Source organism: Procambarus clarkii, chromosome 18 (genome assembly GCF_040958095.1).
Source record: "Procambarus clarkii isolate CNS0578487 chromosome 18, FALCON_Pclarkii_2.0, whole genome shotgun sequence".
Taxonomy (NCBI): Eukaryota; Metazoa; Arthropoda; class Malacostraca; order Decapoda; family Cambaridae; genus Procambarus; species Procambarus clarkii.
Window position 1 is genome coordinate 49,962,546 of NC_091167.1, and position 19,017 is coordinate 49,981,562.

Sequence of the window (19,017 nt, forward strand, 5' to 3'; positions counted from 1 at the left end):
CTGCTAATGTAGTACCAATATACAAAAAGGGTGACAGACAAGAGGCACTGAACTACAGGCCAGTGTCCTTAACTTGTATACCATGCAAGGTGATGGAGAAGATTGTGAGAAAAAGCCTAGTAACACATCTGGAGAGAAGAGACTTCGTGACAACCCATCAACATGGGTTCAGGGAGGGTAAATCTTGCCTTACAGGCTTGATAGACTTCTACGATCAGGAGACAAAGATTAGTCAAGAAAGAGAAGGCTGGGCGGACTGCATTTTTTTGGACTGTCGGAAAGCCTTTGACACAGTACCCCATAAAAGGTTGATGCATAAGCTGGAGAAACAGGCAGGAGTAGCTGGTAGTCCATATCTAGTCAAGCATAAGACTAAACTGGAAAAGGTTCAAAGGTTTGCCACCAGACTAGTACCCGAGCTGAGAGGTATGAACTACGAGGAGAGACTACGGGAAATATACCTCACTTCGTTGGAAGACAGAAGAGTTAGGGGGGACATGATCACCACATTCAAGATTCTCAAGGGAATCGACAGGGTTGATAAAGACAGGCTGTTTAACAAAAGGGGCACACGCACTAGGGGACACAGATGGAAACTGAGTGCCCAAATGAGCCACAGAGATATTAGAAAGAACTTTTTTAGTGTCAGAGTGGTTGACAAATGGAATGCATTAGGGGGTGATGTGGTGGAGGCTGACTCCATACACAGTTTCAAATGTAGATATGATAGAGCCCGATAGGCTCAGGAATCTGTACACCTGTTGATTGACGGTTGAGAGGCGGGACCAAAGAGCCAGAGCTCAACCCCCGCAAACACAATTAGGTGAGTACAACTAGGTGAGTACACACGCTTGATTTTTACCCTGAATAAGTGGGATATAGGGGAAGTCAAGATGGAAGCGCCCTTGGGAATGAGTGATCACAGTGAATTGAACTTTGAGTACCTGGTAGAGCTAGGAATTATCTCCCCAAAAAAAGAACTAGGAAACAAAAGGCTAGCATACCTAAAGGGAAATTATGAGGAGATGAGGAGCTTCCTAAGCGGACTAAATACCTTGGGACGCAGACCTCAGAGCTAAGTCTGTACAAGATATGATGGACTATGTCACCCAAAAGTGTCAGGAGGCAGTAAGCAGATACATCCCGGCCCAAAACGAAAAATCCGAGAACTAAAATAAGAATCCATGGTATAATAGGGCATGTATGGAAGCAAAGAAACTGAACAAAAGAGCGTGGAGGAACTTCCGGAATAACAGAACACCCGAAAGCAGACAACCAGGAATGAGTATGTCAGGGTGAGAAGAGAAGCAGAGAAAAATTATGAAAAAGATATAGCAAACAAAGCCAAGACCGATCCAAAGCTACTCCACAGTCACATCAGAAGGAAAACAACAGTGAAAGAACAGGTAGTAAAACTTAGAACAGGCGAGGACAGGTATACAGAGAATAACAAAGAGGTATGTGAAGAACTCAACAAGAGGTTCCAGGTCTTCACAACAGAACAAGGTGAGGTCACTGTGCTAGGAGAAAGGGAAGTAAACCAGGCGGCCTTGGAAGGGTTCGAAATTACGAGAGAGGAGGTCAATAGACACCTGCTGGATCTGGAGGTTGGAAAGGCTGTTGGTCCAGACGGGATCTCGTTATGGGTACTGAAAGAGTGTGCAGAGGCACTTTGGTTGCCACTCTCCATAGTGTATAGTAGGTCACTGGAGACGGGCGACCTACCAGAAATATGGAAGACGGCGAATGTGGTCCCAATATACAAAAAGGGCGACAGGCAAGAGGCACTGAACTACAGGCAGGTGTCCTTGACTTGTATACCATGCAAAGTGATGGAGAAGATCGATATAAAAAACCTGGTATCACATCTGGAGAGAAGGCTTCGTGACAAATCGCCAACATGGGTTCAGGGAGGGTAAATCTTGCCTGACTGGCTTAATGGAATTCTACGACCAGGTGACAAAGATTAAGCAAGAAAGAAAAGGCTGGGCGGACTGCATTTTCTTGGATTGTCAGAAAGCCTTTTTTTATACTATTTATATATAGAGATATATACATGAGTTGTTACATTCTTGTACAGCCACTAGTGCGCGTAGCGTTTCGGGCAGGTCCCTCGAATGCGATCCCCGCCGCGAAGAACCGTTGTTACAAACAAGTACACATTTTACTGTTGCGTTAAATAGAGGCTACAGTTAAGGATTTGCGCCCAGTAAATCCTCCCCAGCCAGGATACGAACCCATGACAAAGCGCTCGCGAAATGCCAGGTGAGTGTCTTACCACTACACCCCGGAGACTGTAACACAGTCTCACAGTCCTTTGACACAGTACCACATAAAAGGCTGGAGAGACAGGCAGGTGTAGCTGGTAAGGTACTCCAGTGGAAAAGGGAGTACCTAAGCAATAGGAAGCAGAGAGTTACGGTGAGGGGTGAGACCTCCGATAGACGTGAAGTCACCAGGGGAGTCCCACAGGGCTCTGTACTCAGTCCTATCTTGTTTCTGATAAATGTAAATGATATCCCGGAGGGTATAGATTCATTTCTCTCAATGTTTGCGGACGATGCCAAAATTATAAGAAGGATTAAGACAGAAGAGGACTGTTTGAGGCTTCAAGAAGACCTAGACTAGCTGATGGAATGGTCGAACAAATGGTTGTTAGAGTTTAACCCAACCAAATGTAATATAATGAAGACAGGTGTAGGGAGCAGGAGGCCAGATACAAGGTATCATCTGGGAGAGGAAATTCTTCAGGTGTCAGAGAAAGAAAAAGACTTGAGGGTTGATATCAAGCCATACCTGTCACCTGCAGCCCATATCAAGATGATAACATCAGCGGCATATGCCAGGCTGGCCAACATACGAACGGCATTCAGAAACTTGTGTAAAGAATCATTCACAACTTTGTATACCACATATGTCAGGCCAGTCCTGGAGTGTGCAGCCTCAGCATGGAGTCCATATCTAGTCAAGGATAAGACTAAACTGGAAAAGGTTCAAAGATTTGCCACCAGACTAGTACCCGAGCTGAGAGGTATGAGCTACGAGAAGAAACTACGGGAATTAAACCTCACTTCGCTGGAAGACGGAAGAGTTAGAGGGGACATGATCACCACATTCAAGATTCTCAAGGGAATTGATAGGGTAGATAAAGACTATCAATTTAACACAAGGGGCACACGCACTAGGGGACACAGGTGGAAACTGAGTGCCCAAATGAGCCACAGAGATATTAGAAAGAACTTTTTAGTTGTTATGATCTCGGCCTACAGGAGAAACGAGTCTCCCTCCTTGAGAGTTATTCGTCAAGCCTGACCTGATTAGAAGGTCTAGCAAAATTTGAGGTGATAACCCATATGAAAAATGGCTGGTTGGATATGTAAAACAATTTGAGATTATGGGCAATGAAGAAAGGAAATAGATAAATGACTGGCTAGGAGATGTGGACATTTTGCTGGAGGCGTGAGGCTCGCTTCCGGAGGACCTTGACCTCACTTGAGTGCCAGACATCGCAGGGGGAAGCCGCGCTCCGTTTGAGCTCCCGCCAGAAGGGAACCCCTAGTGATATATCTCGAAGAGAAGAGAAGTGTGTAGACGTACCAGCTGTGGAATCGAGCTGGGAACGTTGTGGTCTCAAGTCCTGGTCGACGAGCAGATATTAAATCGCCCAGAAGCATTATTGTGGGCTGTGTGGAGCGCCCTGACCAGACGCCGTCAGAGGGAAAGCGCCCTCGACCAATTAATCTGTGGTAAGCACGATAAACGCCAGTTCATAGTGATTGCTTATATTTGGTCGTGTGCCCAGCGACAGTAGCGATGTTTATTTATAGGTTAGACATGTTTTAATAAGGCAGAAAGCCTGAAATAAGAGAGTGAAGAGGGAGGAACACGGAGCGACGTCCGTCCACTCTGAGCGCTGGCGGACGACTGAGGGAGCCTGGCTCCGGATGGAGGAAGACCCTCCCAGCGAGTGAGGACCGCCGCCCGGCGAGGTGGAGTATGGACCCGCCCAAAACGGGGGAGTCCACTCTCACTGTATGTAGAGGACAGATAGAGGTTTGAGGCAAACATATTGTGTGAATATTTTTGTTTATGTGTTAAAGGGGAACATTTTATTGGAACGTCGATGGGTTGCAGGTTTGTCTTTGGGGAAGAAGTTGCTGAGAACTTCGGAGCCAGCAGAGGAAGTAGCTGATGAGACTCCAAGGTAGTGGAGCAGAGGACCTCGAGCTGTGAGGAGAAGCAGCAGTGAAGAGGAGTGTCACGTGCTTCTGTAGAGGTGGAGAAGCACCATAGTTGCTCGGGGAAACTTCATGGTGTAGCAGCCAAGAGAGCTGTGGAGGAATCTAGCAGAAGGGTGAAGCACCGTAGGTACTCAAGGAAACTTCATGATAGCAGCCTGGAGGAGCTGCAGAGGATCCTGGTAGTGAAGCCCGGAAGAACCTAAGGATATTAGGGTTGTGAACTTCCAGAGGTGGAAGGGGAAGTTCTGGTGGATTACTTATAGGGAGTTGATAGTGTTTGGTTGTCATTAGCGTGCAAGACGCAGTGAGAGGTGAGTGACTGTTGGCATCCTTATGTCAAGGAGTTTTTTTATACTGAAGTATCAATGAACGTTTATACTGGTATATGTTATTGCATTCAAATGCTGATTTTCTATATATATATGTTATCTTGCTGATGGTGCAACAGTGTGTAGGCTTGACCAACTTGAGGAGGTTAATAGTATCAGGTGGTGAACCAGGAGATAGGATATCACTTGATAAGCTGATAATAGTGTTCTGATGGTATTGGAGTGCAACCTGATTGTGATATTATAGAGTATAGGATTCATTATTATTATATGTGTGTATGTATCGTGTATGTGCTTTGTCCAGTAAATGTGACACAATTTGCTGGTGTTTGCCCTTGTCCTAGTGAGGCTTCCCAGGAGGTAGTAAAGAAGGAGAGAGAGAGAGGGAGAACCATGAACCACTGCTGTGGACAGGGTAGGAGGTAATACTAGTAAGTCATAGGGGATTGAGGAGATCATATCTTATCTAAGGAGAGAGTGGGGAGTCACAGCGGCTCGAGTGGGTGTGTGCACGTGACAACGCGGCTAAGTGTTGGAGCCGCATCCCCTAAACGTGTGACGTTGAGCCCCTCTCCAAGAGCCAGAAGCGCCTAGTGTGATCTCCTAGTGAAGTGTAAGCACTCTACCGAGTTGTGGGTTGGGTTGTCCGTAGAGAAGGATCAACGACGACAACACCAACCAACCCACAGTCTATAAGAAATTGGGGGCCTGTGTCCGGGAGAGTGAACTGACACACCCACACCCTGTCCAAGAGTGGATTTGTACACCCTTGCTGAAATAGATAAACTGTGTGACCGCAGGTGTATACTCTCTCTCTTGGGAAGACTCACAGGACAAGATGGATAAGGTGCAAGCGTTCGTGGAGTCAGGCAAGCCTGAGGACTTGGAAGGTTGCACGAGGGATCAATTGAAACAAATAGCAGAAAAATGTGGCATCAGGTTGAAAGCATCTAAAGTAGCTGGGATGAAGGATGAGATCCTGAGGCAGTTGAGAGCCAGAAGTGAAGCGGCAGAACAAGGAGCCCAGGAAGGAGCTGAAAGTAGAAAGGAGGATGATGGGCAGGATGACGTGAGATCCCAGGGATCGAGTAGGAGCAGCAAGAGTAGCCGCAGTAGCAGGAGTAGCCGGAATAGGAGCTTGGAGAGATTCCAGTTAGAGCTCCAGATGCAGCGTGAGGACAAGGAGAGACAGTTCCAGCTGGAAAAGATGAAATTAGAACTCCAGATGAAAAATGAAGCCGAGAAGGAAAAAGAGAAAACCAGGCTGGAAGTAGAAAAAGAGAAAACCAGGTTGGAAGTAGAAAAAGAGAAAACCAGAGTAAGAGAACTGGAGTTGGAACAGGAGAAAGAAAAAGAGAAAACCAGAGTAAGGGAACTGGAGTTGGAACAAGAAAAAGAAAAAGCCCAGGTCGAAAAAGAAAAAGCCCAGGTCGAAAAAGAAAAAGAGAGAACAAAACAAATGCAGATAGAAGCGAATAGAACCTTGGCTGAGCAAAGGATTGAACATGGGTTGCCAGAGAGCACCACCCAGGTATCACACCCACCAGATGTTAGGGTTAGGGAGAAGGACATTCCCTTGTTTGTTCCCGAAGAGGCAGAGAGCTTTTTCGAGCACTTTGAAAAAGTAGCCAGCATCAAGGAGTGGCCACAGGAGGAATGGGCCCAGCTGGTCCAGTTAAGATTGACCGGTGCAGCCAGGGAGGCATACACCCAATTGTCACTGGAAGAGTGCCAGGATTATGCCACAGTAAAGAGCAGCATATTGCGCTCGTTTCAGTTAACCCCAGAAGCTTATAGGAAGCGTTTCAGAGAGATGGTGAAAGTTGGAGCATGTACGTTTGCTGAGACAGCAAGAGATCTGGAAAGACGATTCCAGAAGTGGATTGAGGCTGCTGGAGTTGGATCTTACGCTGACCTGAAGCAACTGATGGTCATGGAGAAGTTCTTGGAGATGATGCATCCCGAAACAAAGTTCAAGATCCAAGAAGCAGGGATAATGGAGGTGAAAGATGCCGCAGATAGGGCAGATATGATTACTGAAGCATACAAGAGCTTGAGGGAGAACAGAGTGCAGAATGAGGTGAGACGCAGCAATGGCAGACCCAGTGGAGTCTGGGGAGGAAGAAATTATGAAAGACCCAGAAGAGTCTGGGGTGAGAACAATTTTGATAAATGGGCAGATAAAAGTAAGTACCCTAAAACTCAGAAGAGTAGGTCGCGCACTTCGTCTGAAAGTGAGGATGGAGGAGCTAAACGAGAAACTAATCGTTATCCTGGAAATCAAGAGTCCAGTAAAGCTCCACAGAGTACGAGTAGTACGTCTGGCCCGAGGAACTCCAATACGAGTGGGCAGAGTCAGAGCTACTCTGGTACATATAGAAGAGACTTTTCCCAGATGAGATGTTACAATTGTAACGGATTGGGTCACGTGATGCGAGATTGTAGACAGGGCAAGAGAGTTGTGACCCTGGCCATGTGTGACCCCCAAAGTAAATATACTAATGTGTTCCAAGACAAACCACAGAGAGCGAACTTAGTGAACGAGAGGTATAGACCGTTCATGAGCAAAGGTTGGATCAGAATAGGAAGCCAACCTGAAGTAGAAGTTGGTATCTTAAGAGATACCGGAGCTAATCAGAGCTTGATTGCGAGAAGCCTGATTGGGAATGATCGACGGTTAGCTGACAGTGGGAAGATGAAAGTATATGGGTTATTGTCGGAGAGTGACATGCCCGTTTGTACTGTCCAGCTAAGGTCGGAATATGTGTCGGCAGAGGTGATGTTGGGAGTGTGCCCCGACATACCTATTCCAGGAGTCCAAGTGATCCTGGGGAATGACTTGTGCGGGACAAAGGTGTTGCCAAGAGTCATGGCGGAGACTGTGCCAGAGGAGTGCCCAGAAGGCCATGGCACGGTTGGGACACCTGAGAGTGTGAACCTGACTGACATCCGAGGGGATGAGTCAGGAGACCGCCAAGCCATTGAGTACCCTGTCTCGGTAGTGACGAAGGCAGAGGTGGCCGACGAGGAAGACGCTGAAGAAGATGAGACAGTGTCGATTCAGCCGGTGGAAAATATCGACGTAGATATAGCGTGGCTGTTTGATGAAGGTCCAGCCCAGGAGAATGAAGTCTCGGTGAGGTCGAAAGTGAAGATGACCCAGCCGAAGAAGAATCATGTGAAGAGAGCGGACCTGAGTAGAGCCCAGACTGCTGAAATTAAGGGTCGGAAGGTGAATGCAACTGTGCTGAGTATGAATGAGGAAAGATGTGGACATACAGAGGACGAGAGTAGAGCGTCAAGTGGTCCACGAGCACAGAGGCATAGGGATAGTGGAGTTAAGTTGTTTGAGATGTCAAGAGTTGACACGTTTCGCAGACAACGTGGAGGAGAGATAGTGAAGAAGAGTAATAGCCGAGAAAATGAAAGGAGAAGAGACAGTATGTGTGGCGAGGTGCTTACGAGCACACAAGGAGAGGTAAAGCGACATGTACAGTCGAGTGCTATTGGTTGTAGTACAGAGCTCGAAGAAACTTTTAGGGAACGAAGAAGAGTTGAAGGAGAAGAAATGGAGTGGTATAGAAGTGAAAAGTGTGGGAAGAGGATGATGATGCAAGCATGGAGGAATAGAAGAAAGCCGAGGACTCGATGGGAGTCGAACAGGATGAGGTCTCAGATAAATGAGGAGACGAAAAGGAGGAGCGTCGGTGAAGACGAGGGAGTGAAGTATGATGACAGGAGACGAAAGTATAAGGGCAGTAGATGGAAGTGTGAAGACGACAGAGGAGGTACAGACAGTAGATGTCTGACTCTGGACGTGAAGAGAAGAAGACGAGGAAACGGAGGGTGGGGACAGTAAGTAGAGTGGACCAATGGATTGCAGGCGTCCAAGGAGGACAGCCTAGCCAAGAGGTGCTAGAGAAGTCAAATCGTTTGTGAGAAGACCATGTTTCTGGAGAGTTGTGAGCCGGATGTTGCAAGGAGCAACGAACTAATTGTAGACTCCTAAGGGGGTACGTAAGCAGATCAACCGTTCGAATCAATCGGTTGAAGAAAGAGACAGTCTAGTGGCGAATGTATTATCCCGAGCTTTGCCACTGGAATAACTCTCAAAAATAAGGGGAGGGGAGTGTTATGATCTCGGCCTACAGGAGAAACGAGTCTCCCTCCTTGAGAGTTATTCGTCAAGCCTGACCTGATTAGAAGGTCTAGCAAAATTTGAGGTGATAACCCATATGAAAAATGGCTGGTTGGATATGTAAAACAATTTGAGATTATGGGCAATGAAGAAAGGAAATAGATAAATGACTGGCTAGGAGATGTGGACATTTTGCTGGAGGCGTGAGGCTCGCTTCCGGAGGACCTTGACCTCACTTGAGTGCCAGACATCGCAGGGGGAAGCCGCGCTCCGTTTGAGCTCCCGCCAGAAGGGAACCCCTAGTGATATATCTCGAAGAGAAGAGAAGTGTGTAGACGTACCAGCTGTGGAATCGAGCTGGGAACGTTGTGGTCTCAAGTCCTGGTCGACGAGCAGATATTAAATCGCCCAGAAGCATTATTGTGGGCTGTGTGGAGCGCCCTGACCAGACGCCGTCAGAGGGAAAGCGCCCTCGACCAATTAATCTGTGGTAAGCACGATAAACGCCAGTTCATAGTGATTGCTTATATTTGGTCGTGTGCCCAGCGACAGTAGCGATGTTTATTTATAGGTTAGACATGTTTTAATAAGGCAGAAAGCCTGAAATAAGAGAGTGAAGAGGGAGGAACACGGAGCGACGTCCGTCCACTCTGAGCGCTGGCGGACGACTGAGGGAGCCTGGCTCCGGATGGAGGAAGACCCTCCCAGCGAGTGAGGACCGCCGCCCGGCGAGGTGGAGTATGGACCCGCCCAAAACGGGGGAGTCCACTCTCACTGTATGTAGAGGACAGATAGAGGTTTGAGGCAAACATATTGTGTGAATATTTTTGTTTATGTGTTAAAGGGGAACATTTTATTGGAACGTCGATGGGTTGCAGGTTTGTCTTTGGGGAAGAAGTTGCTGAGAACTTCGGAGCCAGCAGAGGAAGTAGCTGATGAGACTCCAAGGTAGTGGAGCAGAGGACCTCGAGCTGTGAGGAGAAGCAGCAGTGAAGAGGAGTGTCACGTGCTTCTGTAGAGGTGGAGAAGCACCATAGTTGCTCGGGGAAACTTCATGGTGTAGCAGCCAAGAGAGCTGTGGAGGAATCTAGCAGAAGGGTGAAGCACCGTAGGTACTCAAGGAAACTTCATGATAGCAGCCTGGAGGAGCTGCAGAGGATCCTGGTAGTGAAGCCCGGAAGAACCTAAGGATATTAGGGTTGTGAACTTCCAGAGGTGGAAGGGGAAGTTCTGGTGGATTACTTATAGGGAGTTGATAGTGTTTGGTTGTCATTAGCGTGCAAGACGCAGTGAGAGGTGAGTGACTGTTGGCATCCTTATGTCAAGGAGTTTTTTTATACTGAAGTATCAATGAACGTTTATACTGGTATATGTTATTGCATTCAAATGCTGATTTTCTATATATATATGTTATCTTGCTGATGGTGCAACAGTGTGTAGGCTTGACCAACTTGAGGAGGTTAATAGTATCAGGTGGTGAACCAGGAGATAGGATATCACTTGATAAGCTGATAATAGTGTTCTGATGGTATTGGAGTGCAACCTGATTGTGATATTATAGAGTATAGGATTCATTATTATTATATGTGTGTATGTATCGTGTATGTGCTTTGTCCAGTAAATGTGACACAATTTGCTGGTGTTTGCCCTTGTCCTAGTGAGGCTTCCCAGGAGGTAGTAAAGAAGGAGAGAGAGAGAGGGAGAACCATGAACCACTGCTGTGGACAGGGTAGGAGGTAATACTAGTAAGTCATAGGGGATTGAGGAGATCATATCTTATCTAAGGAGAGAGTGGGGAGTCACAGCGGCTCGAGTGGGTGTGTGCACGTGACAACGCGGCTAAGTGTTGGAGCCGCATCCCCTAAACGTGTGACGTTGAGCCCCTCTCCAAGAGCCAGAAGCGCCTAGTGTGATCTCCTAGTGAAGTGTAAGCACTCTACCGAGTTGTGGGTTGGGTTGTCCGTAGAGAAGGATCAACGACGACAACACCAACCAACCCACAGTCTATAAGAAGTGTCAGAGTGGTTGACAAATGGAATGCATTAGGAAGTGATGTGGTGGAGGCTGACTCCATACACAGTTTCAAGTGTAGATAGGATAGAGCCCAATAGGTTCAGGAATCTGTACACCTGTTGATTGACGGTTGAGAGGCGGGACCAAAATGCCAGAGCTCAACCTCCGCATACACAACTAGGTGAGAACTAGGTAAGTACACACCGGGGGGCCTGGCGGATAGCGCGCAGGACTCGTAATTCTGTGGCGCGGGTTCGATTCCCGCCCCAGGCAGAAACAGATGGGCAAAGTTTCTTTCACCCTGAATGCCCCTGTTACCTAGCAGTAAATAGATACCTGGGAGTTAGTCAGCTGTCACGGGCTGTTTCCTAATTTGTATGTGTGTGTGTGTTTGTGTGTGTGTGGTGTGGAAAATAGTAGTTAGTAAACAGTTGAGAGGCGGGCCGAAAGAGCAAAGCTGAACCCCCGCAAACACAACTAGGTGAATACACACACACACACACACACACACACACACACACACACACACACACACACACACACACACACACACACACACACACACACACACACACACACACACACACATAAACACACACTTTCTCCCCCTCTCCCTCTCTCCCTCTCCCCTTCTCTCCCTCCCCCCTTGCCCCCTTCCCCTCTCTCTCCCCCTCTCACCCCTCTCACCTCTCTCCCCCTCTCCTTTCTTCTCACCTCAGTGAGAGGGTCGGATCGCCCCCACCCACCCATCTCACACACACAAATACACGGACACACAAACACACGTTCGCAGAAACAGTCGCACGCACGCACGCACGCGTATACTCACGCACACACACACACACACACACACACACACACACACACACACACACACACACACACACACAAGATATGATGGATTACATCACGCAGAAGTGCAAGGACGCAGCAAACAAGTTTGTCCCAGTCCAAAAGGAAAACAGAGAAATGAAGATGAGAAACCCATGGTTTAATCAAAGATGTAGGCTAGCTAAGCAGCAAAGTAAAAGGGCATGGAGAAACTATAGGAATAACAGGACACTGGAGAGCAGAGAAAGATACCAGAATGCCAGGAATGAATATGTCAGGATGAGAAGAGAGGCAGAAAGACAATACGAAAATGACATCGCAAGCAAGGCAAAGACTCAGCCTAAATTGTTGCATAGCCACATTAGGAGAAAAACAACAGTAAAGGAACAGGTTATGAGATTAAGGATAGGGGCGGAAGGATTCACTACAAATGACAAGGAAGTGTGTGAGGAATTGAATAAGAAATTCCAGGAGGTCTTCACCTTAGAACAAGGAGAAATTCCAGAGGTAAGTGAGGGAATAGCTAACCAGGAACCACTGGAAGAGTTTGAGATTACCAGTGGGGAAGTAAGGAAGTGTTTACTAGAGTTGGACGTGACGAAGGCTATAGGCCCAGATGGAATCTCCCCTTGGGTTCTAAAGGAAGGAGCAAGAGAACTGAGCCTACCACTCTCCATAGTGTATAACAAATCACTGGCAACAGGGGAACTGCCAGATACTTGGAAAGCAGCTAACGTAGTCCCGATATACAAGAAAGGGGATAGACAGGAGGCACTGAACTACAGGCCAGTGTCCCTAACCTGCATACCATGCAAGCTGATGGAGAAGATTGTGCGAAAAAAACTAGTGGAGCATCTGGAGCGAAGGAACTTTGTAACACAGCATCAACATGGGTTCAGGGATGGCAGGTCCTGCCTCACAGGGTTACTTGAATTCTACGACCAGGCAACAAAAATAAGGCAAGAAAGAGAAGGGTGGGCAGACTGCATATTTTTGGATTGTCAGAAAGCCTTTGATACAGTGCCACACAAGAGGCTAGTGCGAAAGTTGGAGATGCAGGCTGGAGTGAGAGGGAAGGTACTCCGGTGGATAGAGGAATACCTAAGCAACAGGAGACAACGAGTCTGTGTGAGGGGTGAGGTCTCAGATTGGCGAGACGTCACAAGTGGAGTCCCGCAGGGGTCAGTCCTTGGACCTATACTGTTTCTGGTATATGTAAATGATCTCCCAGAGGGTATAGATTCGTTCCTCTCAATGTTTGCCGACGATGCAAAAATTATGAGGAGGATTGAAACAGAGGATGATAGTAGGAGGCTACAAGATGACCTGGATAGACTGAGTGAATGGTCCAACAAATGGCTGTTGAAGTTCAACCCGAGTAAATGCAAAGTAATGAAACTAGGCAGTGGAAACAGGAGGCCAGGCACAGGATACAGAATAGGAGATGAAGTACTTAATGAAACAGACAGAGAGAAAGATCTAGGAGTTGATATCACACCAAACCTGTCTCCTGAAGCCCACATAAAGAGAATAACGTCTGCGGCATATGCGAGGCTGGCTAACATCAGAACGGCGTTCAGGAACCTGTGTAAGGAATCATTCAGAATCTTGTACACCACATATGTAAGACCAATCCTGGAGTATGCGGCCCCAGCATGGAGCCCGTACCTTGTCAAGCACATGACGAAGCTGGAAAAAGTCCAAAGGTATGCTACTAGACTAGTCCCAGAACTAAGAGGCATGAGTTATGAGGAAAGGCTGCGGGAAATGCACCTCACGACACTGGAAGACAGAAGAGTAAGGGGGGACATGATCACAACCTACAAAATCCTCAGGGGAATCGACCGGGTAAACAAGGATGAACTTTTCAACACTGGTGGGACGCGAACAAGGGGACACAGGTGGAAGCTGAGTACCCAAATGAGCCACAGAGACGTTAGAAAGAACTTTTTCAGTGTCAGAGTAGTTAGCAAATGGAATGCATTAGGAAGTGATGTGGTGGAGGCTGACTCCATTCACAGTTTCAAATGTAGATATGATAGAGCCCAATAGGCTCAGGAATCTGTACACCAGTTGATTGACGGTTGAGAGGCGGGACCAAAGAGCCAGAGCTCAACCCCCGCAAGCACAATTAGGTGAGTACAATTAGGTGAGTACACACACACACACACACACACACACACACACACACACACACACACACACACGCACGCACACACACACACACACACACACACACACACACACACACACACACACACACACACACACACACACACACACACAAACAAACAAACACACACACGCATACACACACACACAAACAAACAAACACACACACGCATACACACACACACAAACAAACAAACACCCACACACATTGGATTGGAGAACTGGAATTAGAAACAAACATGGCAGAGAGAAGACGTAACACAGAGGGAGGACAAGATGTCTTGCTTGAGGATGCACTCTTTCAAATGTTAAGAGAAATCAGAGTAGAACTACAGGTATTGGGGAAAAGGTAACCAACCTGCAGGATGAACTGAATGAGGCAAGGGAGGAGATTAAAAGCCTGAAAGAGAATCCTCAATATCCGACACGAACCAGCCCTCAGGAAGATGGTAATGTATCTATAGAAGGGACTTTTACAACACAACCCTCATTTGCAGACATACTTAGAAGGACCCCGGAAGTTGTCTCTGCAGTACAGGAAATTGCCGTGAAAGTTGATACTTCTCAGAAAGCAGCAAGATGCACTAGCCGACTGACTGAGAGGAAAAGAGCAGTAGTCGTAGTAGGTATTTAGAGGCAAATAGGGGCCACCCCAAGGGTCAGGAGAGATATGGACAAACCCACAGTCAAAGAGATCCTTGAAAGGGTACAGATGGAAGGGGAAAAACTGAATATAGAAAAGGTTTTCAGGCTTGGCCGGTACAACAAGGACAAAGATCGATTGATAAAAGTGGGTTTCAAAAGCGAGAACACAAAAGAGGAAATTTTAGCAAAGAAGAGCAGCCTACTCAATGTACTGAAGTTCAAAAAGGTATTCCCTGCAGAGGGATATGACCAAGGAGCAGAGACAGAAGGCAGCAGCAGCATGGAAGGAGCTCCAGGAGAGGGAACGGTATAAGAGAACCACAACCCAGTACCCTACGATTCCAGAAGGGAGTGGGGAACCCTCCACATGCAATTCAACAGCCCAGTGGGAGGAGGATCACACCCATCTCCCACCCAATAGAAGCCCTACCTGCCCCAGCCCCTACACTCCTCCACCGTCTTAAGCCCTCCCTTCTCCCCCATCCCTTATCCCCACCCTCCTCCCCCAACCCCCTAAGTCCTCCCTCCCTTCTCCACCCCAAGCCCTCTTTCCTCTCCCTCTCCCCCAAGCCCTCCTTTCTCCCCCAACCTCCCAAGCCCTCCTTTCTCCCCCTGCCTCTCAAGCCCACCCTCCCCTCCTTCCCCCAAACTCCCCCCTTCCTCATCTCCCCATCCCCCCAAGCTCTCCCTTCTTCTCCATGCTTGCAAGCCCTCACTTCACCCCTACCCTCTCCAAACCAGATCCTCCCATCCCCCCTACAACCAAAGTCCCCCCTCACTCTCAGCTCCCCCTCACGATCCAGGGCCCCGCCTTCCCCCTCCCCATCAAAGATCCTCCATGTTTACCTACTCCAGTGGAAGCAACAGAAACTGTAGATGGACAGAAAAGAGTCAGCCTCAAGGTGATGTACACGAACATAGATGAGATTACAAGCAAGGCGAGCGAATTTAGGGAAAAAGTACAAGAAGTAAACCCAGATGTAATTAGAATCACGGAAACAAAACTCTCAGGAATCATAACAAATGTGTTGTTTCCACAGAATTACACTGTAATAAGGAAAGAGATGGGTAGGGGAGGAGGTGGAGTGGCCCTACTCATGAGAAAGGAATGGAGTTTCAAGGAGATGGTTATCCCAGGTTGTGAAGGGTTTAGACACTACATAACAGGCACCATGACGATGGGAGGACCTAGAGTAGTAGTAACAGTGATATATAACCCCCCCACCAAATGACAAAAGACCCAGGCAAGAGTATGACAGAAACAACATGTCAGTTAGTAACATAATTGAGAGGGTAGCCTCTGTTGCCTGTAGAAATTGATCCCATCTGCTTATCATGAGGGACTTCAATCATGGAAGGATAGACTGGGAAAACGAGGAACCGCACGAAGGAGAGGATACATGGAGAGAAAAACTAGTGGCGGTGGCAACAAAAAGCTTTCTAAGCCAACATGTCAGGGAACCCACTATGATGAGGAGAAACGATGAACCAGCGAGAGTCGACCTAGTCTTCACTCTCAATGACTCCGACATAAGGGAAGTTGACTTCGAGGCCCCAGTAGGAATGAGCGATCACAGTGTACTGACGTTTGAGTATCTGGTCGAAAAAGGGCTAAAGTACTCAAGAAAGGGAACTGAAAGTAAAAGCCTAGCATTCCGTAAGGGAAATTAATAGGAGATAAGAAAATTCGTAACGGATATAACATGGGAATCACAGCTAAGGGGAAAGACGGCCCAAGACATGATGGAATACATCACGCAGAAGTGCAAGGAGGCAGCAGAAAAGTTTATCCCGGCAAAAAGGTAAAAAATGAAGTGCAGATGAGAAATCCATGGTTTATTCAGAGATTTATTCAGAGATTTATTCAGAGATCTAAGCAACAAGGTAAAAGAGCATGGAGAAACTATAGAAATAACAGGACACCTGAGAGCAGAGAAGGTTACCAGAGAGCCAGGAATGAATACGTCAGGGTGAGAAGAGAGGCAGAAGGGTAATATGAAAACGACATAGCAATTAAGGCTAACACTGAACCCAAATTGCTGCACAGCCACATCAGGAGAAATACAACAGTGAAGAACAGGTAATGAAACTGAGGATAGGGGCAGACAGATTCACAACTAATGACAAAGAAGTGTGCGAGGAACTCAATAAGAAATTCCAGGAAGTCTTCACACTAGAGCAAGGAGAAGTTCCAGAGATAAGAGAAGGAATAATTCACCAGACACCACTAGAGGAATTTGAGATTACCAGTGGAGATGACAGGAAGCTTTTGCTAGAGTTGGATGTGAGAAAGACTATAGGCCCGGATGAAATATCATCATGGATACTAAAGGAAGGAGCAGAAGCACTGTGCCTGCCACTCTCCATGGTGTATAACAAATCACTGGTATCAGGTGAACTGCCAGAAATTTGGAAGGTGGTAAATGTAGTCCCGAAATATACAAGAAGGGGGATAGACAGGAGGCACTGAACTACAGGCCAGTGTCCCTAACTTCCATACCATGCAAGCTAATGGAGAAAATTGTGCGAAAAAAGCTAGTCGAACATCTGGAGCGAAGAAACTTTGTGTCACAACACCATCATGGTTTTGGGGATGGCAAGTCATGAGTCACAGGATTAATTGAATTCTATGATCAGGCAACAAGAATCAGACAAGAACGAAAGGGGGTGCTCATATTTTAGGATTGCCAGAGAGCCTTTGACACAGTGCCACACCAGAGACTAGTGCGAAAGCAGGAGATGCAGGCAGGAGTGAAAGGGAAGGTACTCCATTGGATAAGGGAGTAAAGTAACAGAAGGCAGCGAGTCACTGTGTGGGGTGAGATCTCAGATTGGCAAGACGTCACCAGTGGGGTCCCGCAGGGTTCAGTCCATGGACCCATACTGTTTCTTATATATGTAAATGATCTTCAAGATAGTTTAGAATCATTCCTCTCATTGTTTGCTGATGCACAAATTATGAGGAGGATTACGACGGAGGAAGACAGTATGAGACTCCAAGATGACCTAGACAGACTACATGAACGGTCCAACAAATGTTCAATCCGAGTAAATGTAAGGTAATGAAACTAGACAGTGGAAACAGGAGGCCAGACACAGAATACAGAATGGGAGATGAAGTCCTTCATGAAACGGACAGAGAGAAGGATCTACGAGTTGATATCACATCAACCCTGTCTCCTGAAGCCTACATCAAAAGAATAACAGCTGCAGCGTATGCGAGGCTGGCTAACATCAGAACTGTCTTCAGGAACCTGTGTAAGGAATCATTCAGAACCTTGTATACCACATATGTAATACCAATCCTGGAGCATGCGGCCCCAGCATGGAACCCGTACCTTGTCAAGCACAAGGCGAAGCTTGAAAAAGTTCAGAGATATGCCACTTGGCTAGTCCCAGAACTACGAGGCATAAGTTACGAAGAAAGGCTGCGAGAAATGCACCTCACGACACTAGAAGAGTATGGGGAGACATGATCACTATCTACAAAATTCTCAGAGGAATTGACAAGGTACATAAAGATAAACTGTTTAACATGGGTAGGGGAACAAGGGGACACAGGTGGAAACTGAGTTCCCAAATGAGCCACAGGGACGTTCGAAAGAACTTTTTCAGTGTCAGAGTAGTCAAAAGATGGAATGCATTAGGCAGTGATGTGGAGGCTGACTCCATACACAGTTTCAAATGTTGATAGAAATCTGTACATCAGTTGATTGACAGTTGAGAGGTGGGACCAAAGAACCAGAGCTTAACCCCTGCAAGCACAATTAGGTGAGTACAATTAGGTGAGTACACACACACACACACACACACACACACACACACACACACACACACACACACACACACACACACACACACACACACACACACACAAGACAAAACCCAGACATAATAGCACTCACAGAAACAAAGCTAACGAAAACCATAACAAATGCAGTGTTCTCACAGGACTATTTGGTTGTGAGAAAAGATAGAGAAGAGGTGGTGGTGGTGTAGCTCTGCTGGTGAGAAAAGGCTGGGATTTTGAGGAAATGGTTATTCAGGGCTGTGAAGGTTTCAGCGACTACGTAACAAGTATCATAACAACTGGAGGACAAAAAATTATAGTCGAAGTCATATATAATCCACCACCAAATGACAGAAGGCCCAGCCAGGAATATGATAGAAACAACATGGCCACTATTCACATAACAGAGAGAGCAGTTGTTAGCAGGAATGGATCTGGACTACTAATCATGGGAGACTTCAACCACGGGAATATAGATTGAGAGAACAGAGACCCACATGTAGGATCAGAAACGAGGAGAGCTAAGCTGCTGGACGTGGCAACAAGAAACTTTTTAAGCAAGCACATCAAGGAACCAACAAGAATGAGAGGAGAAGATGAACCTGCCATGCTCGATCTAATGTTTACTCTAAATGAGCGAGATATAAGGGAAGTTAAGTTGGAAGCACCCTTGGGAATGAGTGATCACGATGTATTGATCTTTGAGTACCTGGTAGGGCTAGGATTTATCTCCCCAAAAAAAGAACTAGGAAACAAAAAACTGGCATACCGAAAGGGATATTATGAGGAGATAGGAAGTTTTCTATGGAAAATATATTGGGACACAGACTTCAGAGCTAAGCCTGTACAATATATGAT

The 19,017-nt window shown here is 46.9% G+C and overlaps 1 protein-coding gene across 2 annotated transcripts; it reads left to right on the plus strand.

Annotated features, from left to right (window-relative positions):
* Positions 1–3,279: 3,279 nt before the first annotated feature.
* Positions 3,280–10,666, plus strand: LOC138365887 (uncharacterized). 2 transcript variants are annotated; one of them, XR_011229069.1, is made up of 3 exons: positions 3,280–3,746; positions 4,135–9,198; positions 9,587–10,666. XR_011229069.1 is itself a non-coding variant. In XM_069326592.1 (2 exons), the coding sequence occupies exon 2, from the start codon at positions 5,409–5,411 to the stop codon at positions 8,427–8,429; it is 3,021 nt and encodes a 1,006-aa protein (XP_069182693.1). In that variant the 5' UTR covers positions 3,280–3,746; positions 4,135–5,408; the 3' UTR covers positions 8,430–10,662. The 2 variants fall into 2 exon arrangements, 1 of the variants encoding a protein (XP_069182693.1); XM_069326592.1 differs by having other exon boundaries at positions 4,135–10,662.
* Positions 10,667–19,017: the final 8,351 nt, after the last annotated feature.

Excerpts from the sequence above, each read along its gene's own strand:
- LOC138365887 (XM_069326592.1), top strand. The coding sequence starts at position 5,409 with ATGGATAAGGTGCAAGCGTTCGTGGAGTCAGGCAAGCCTGAGGACTTG.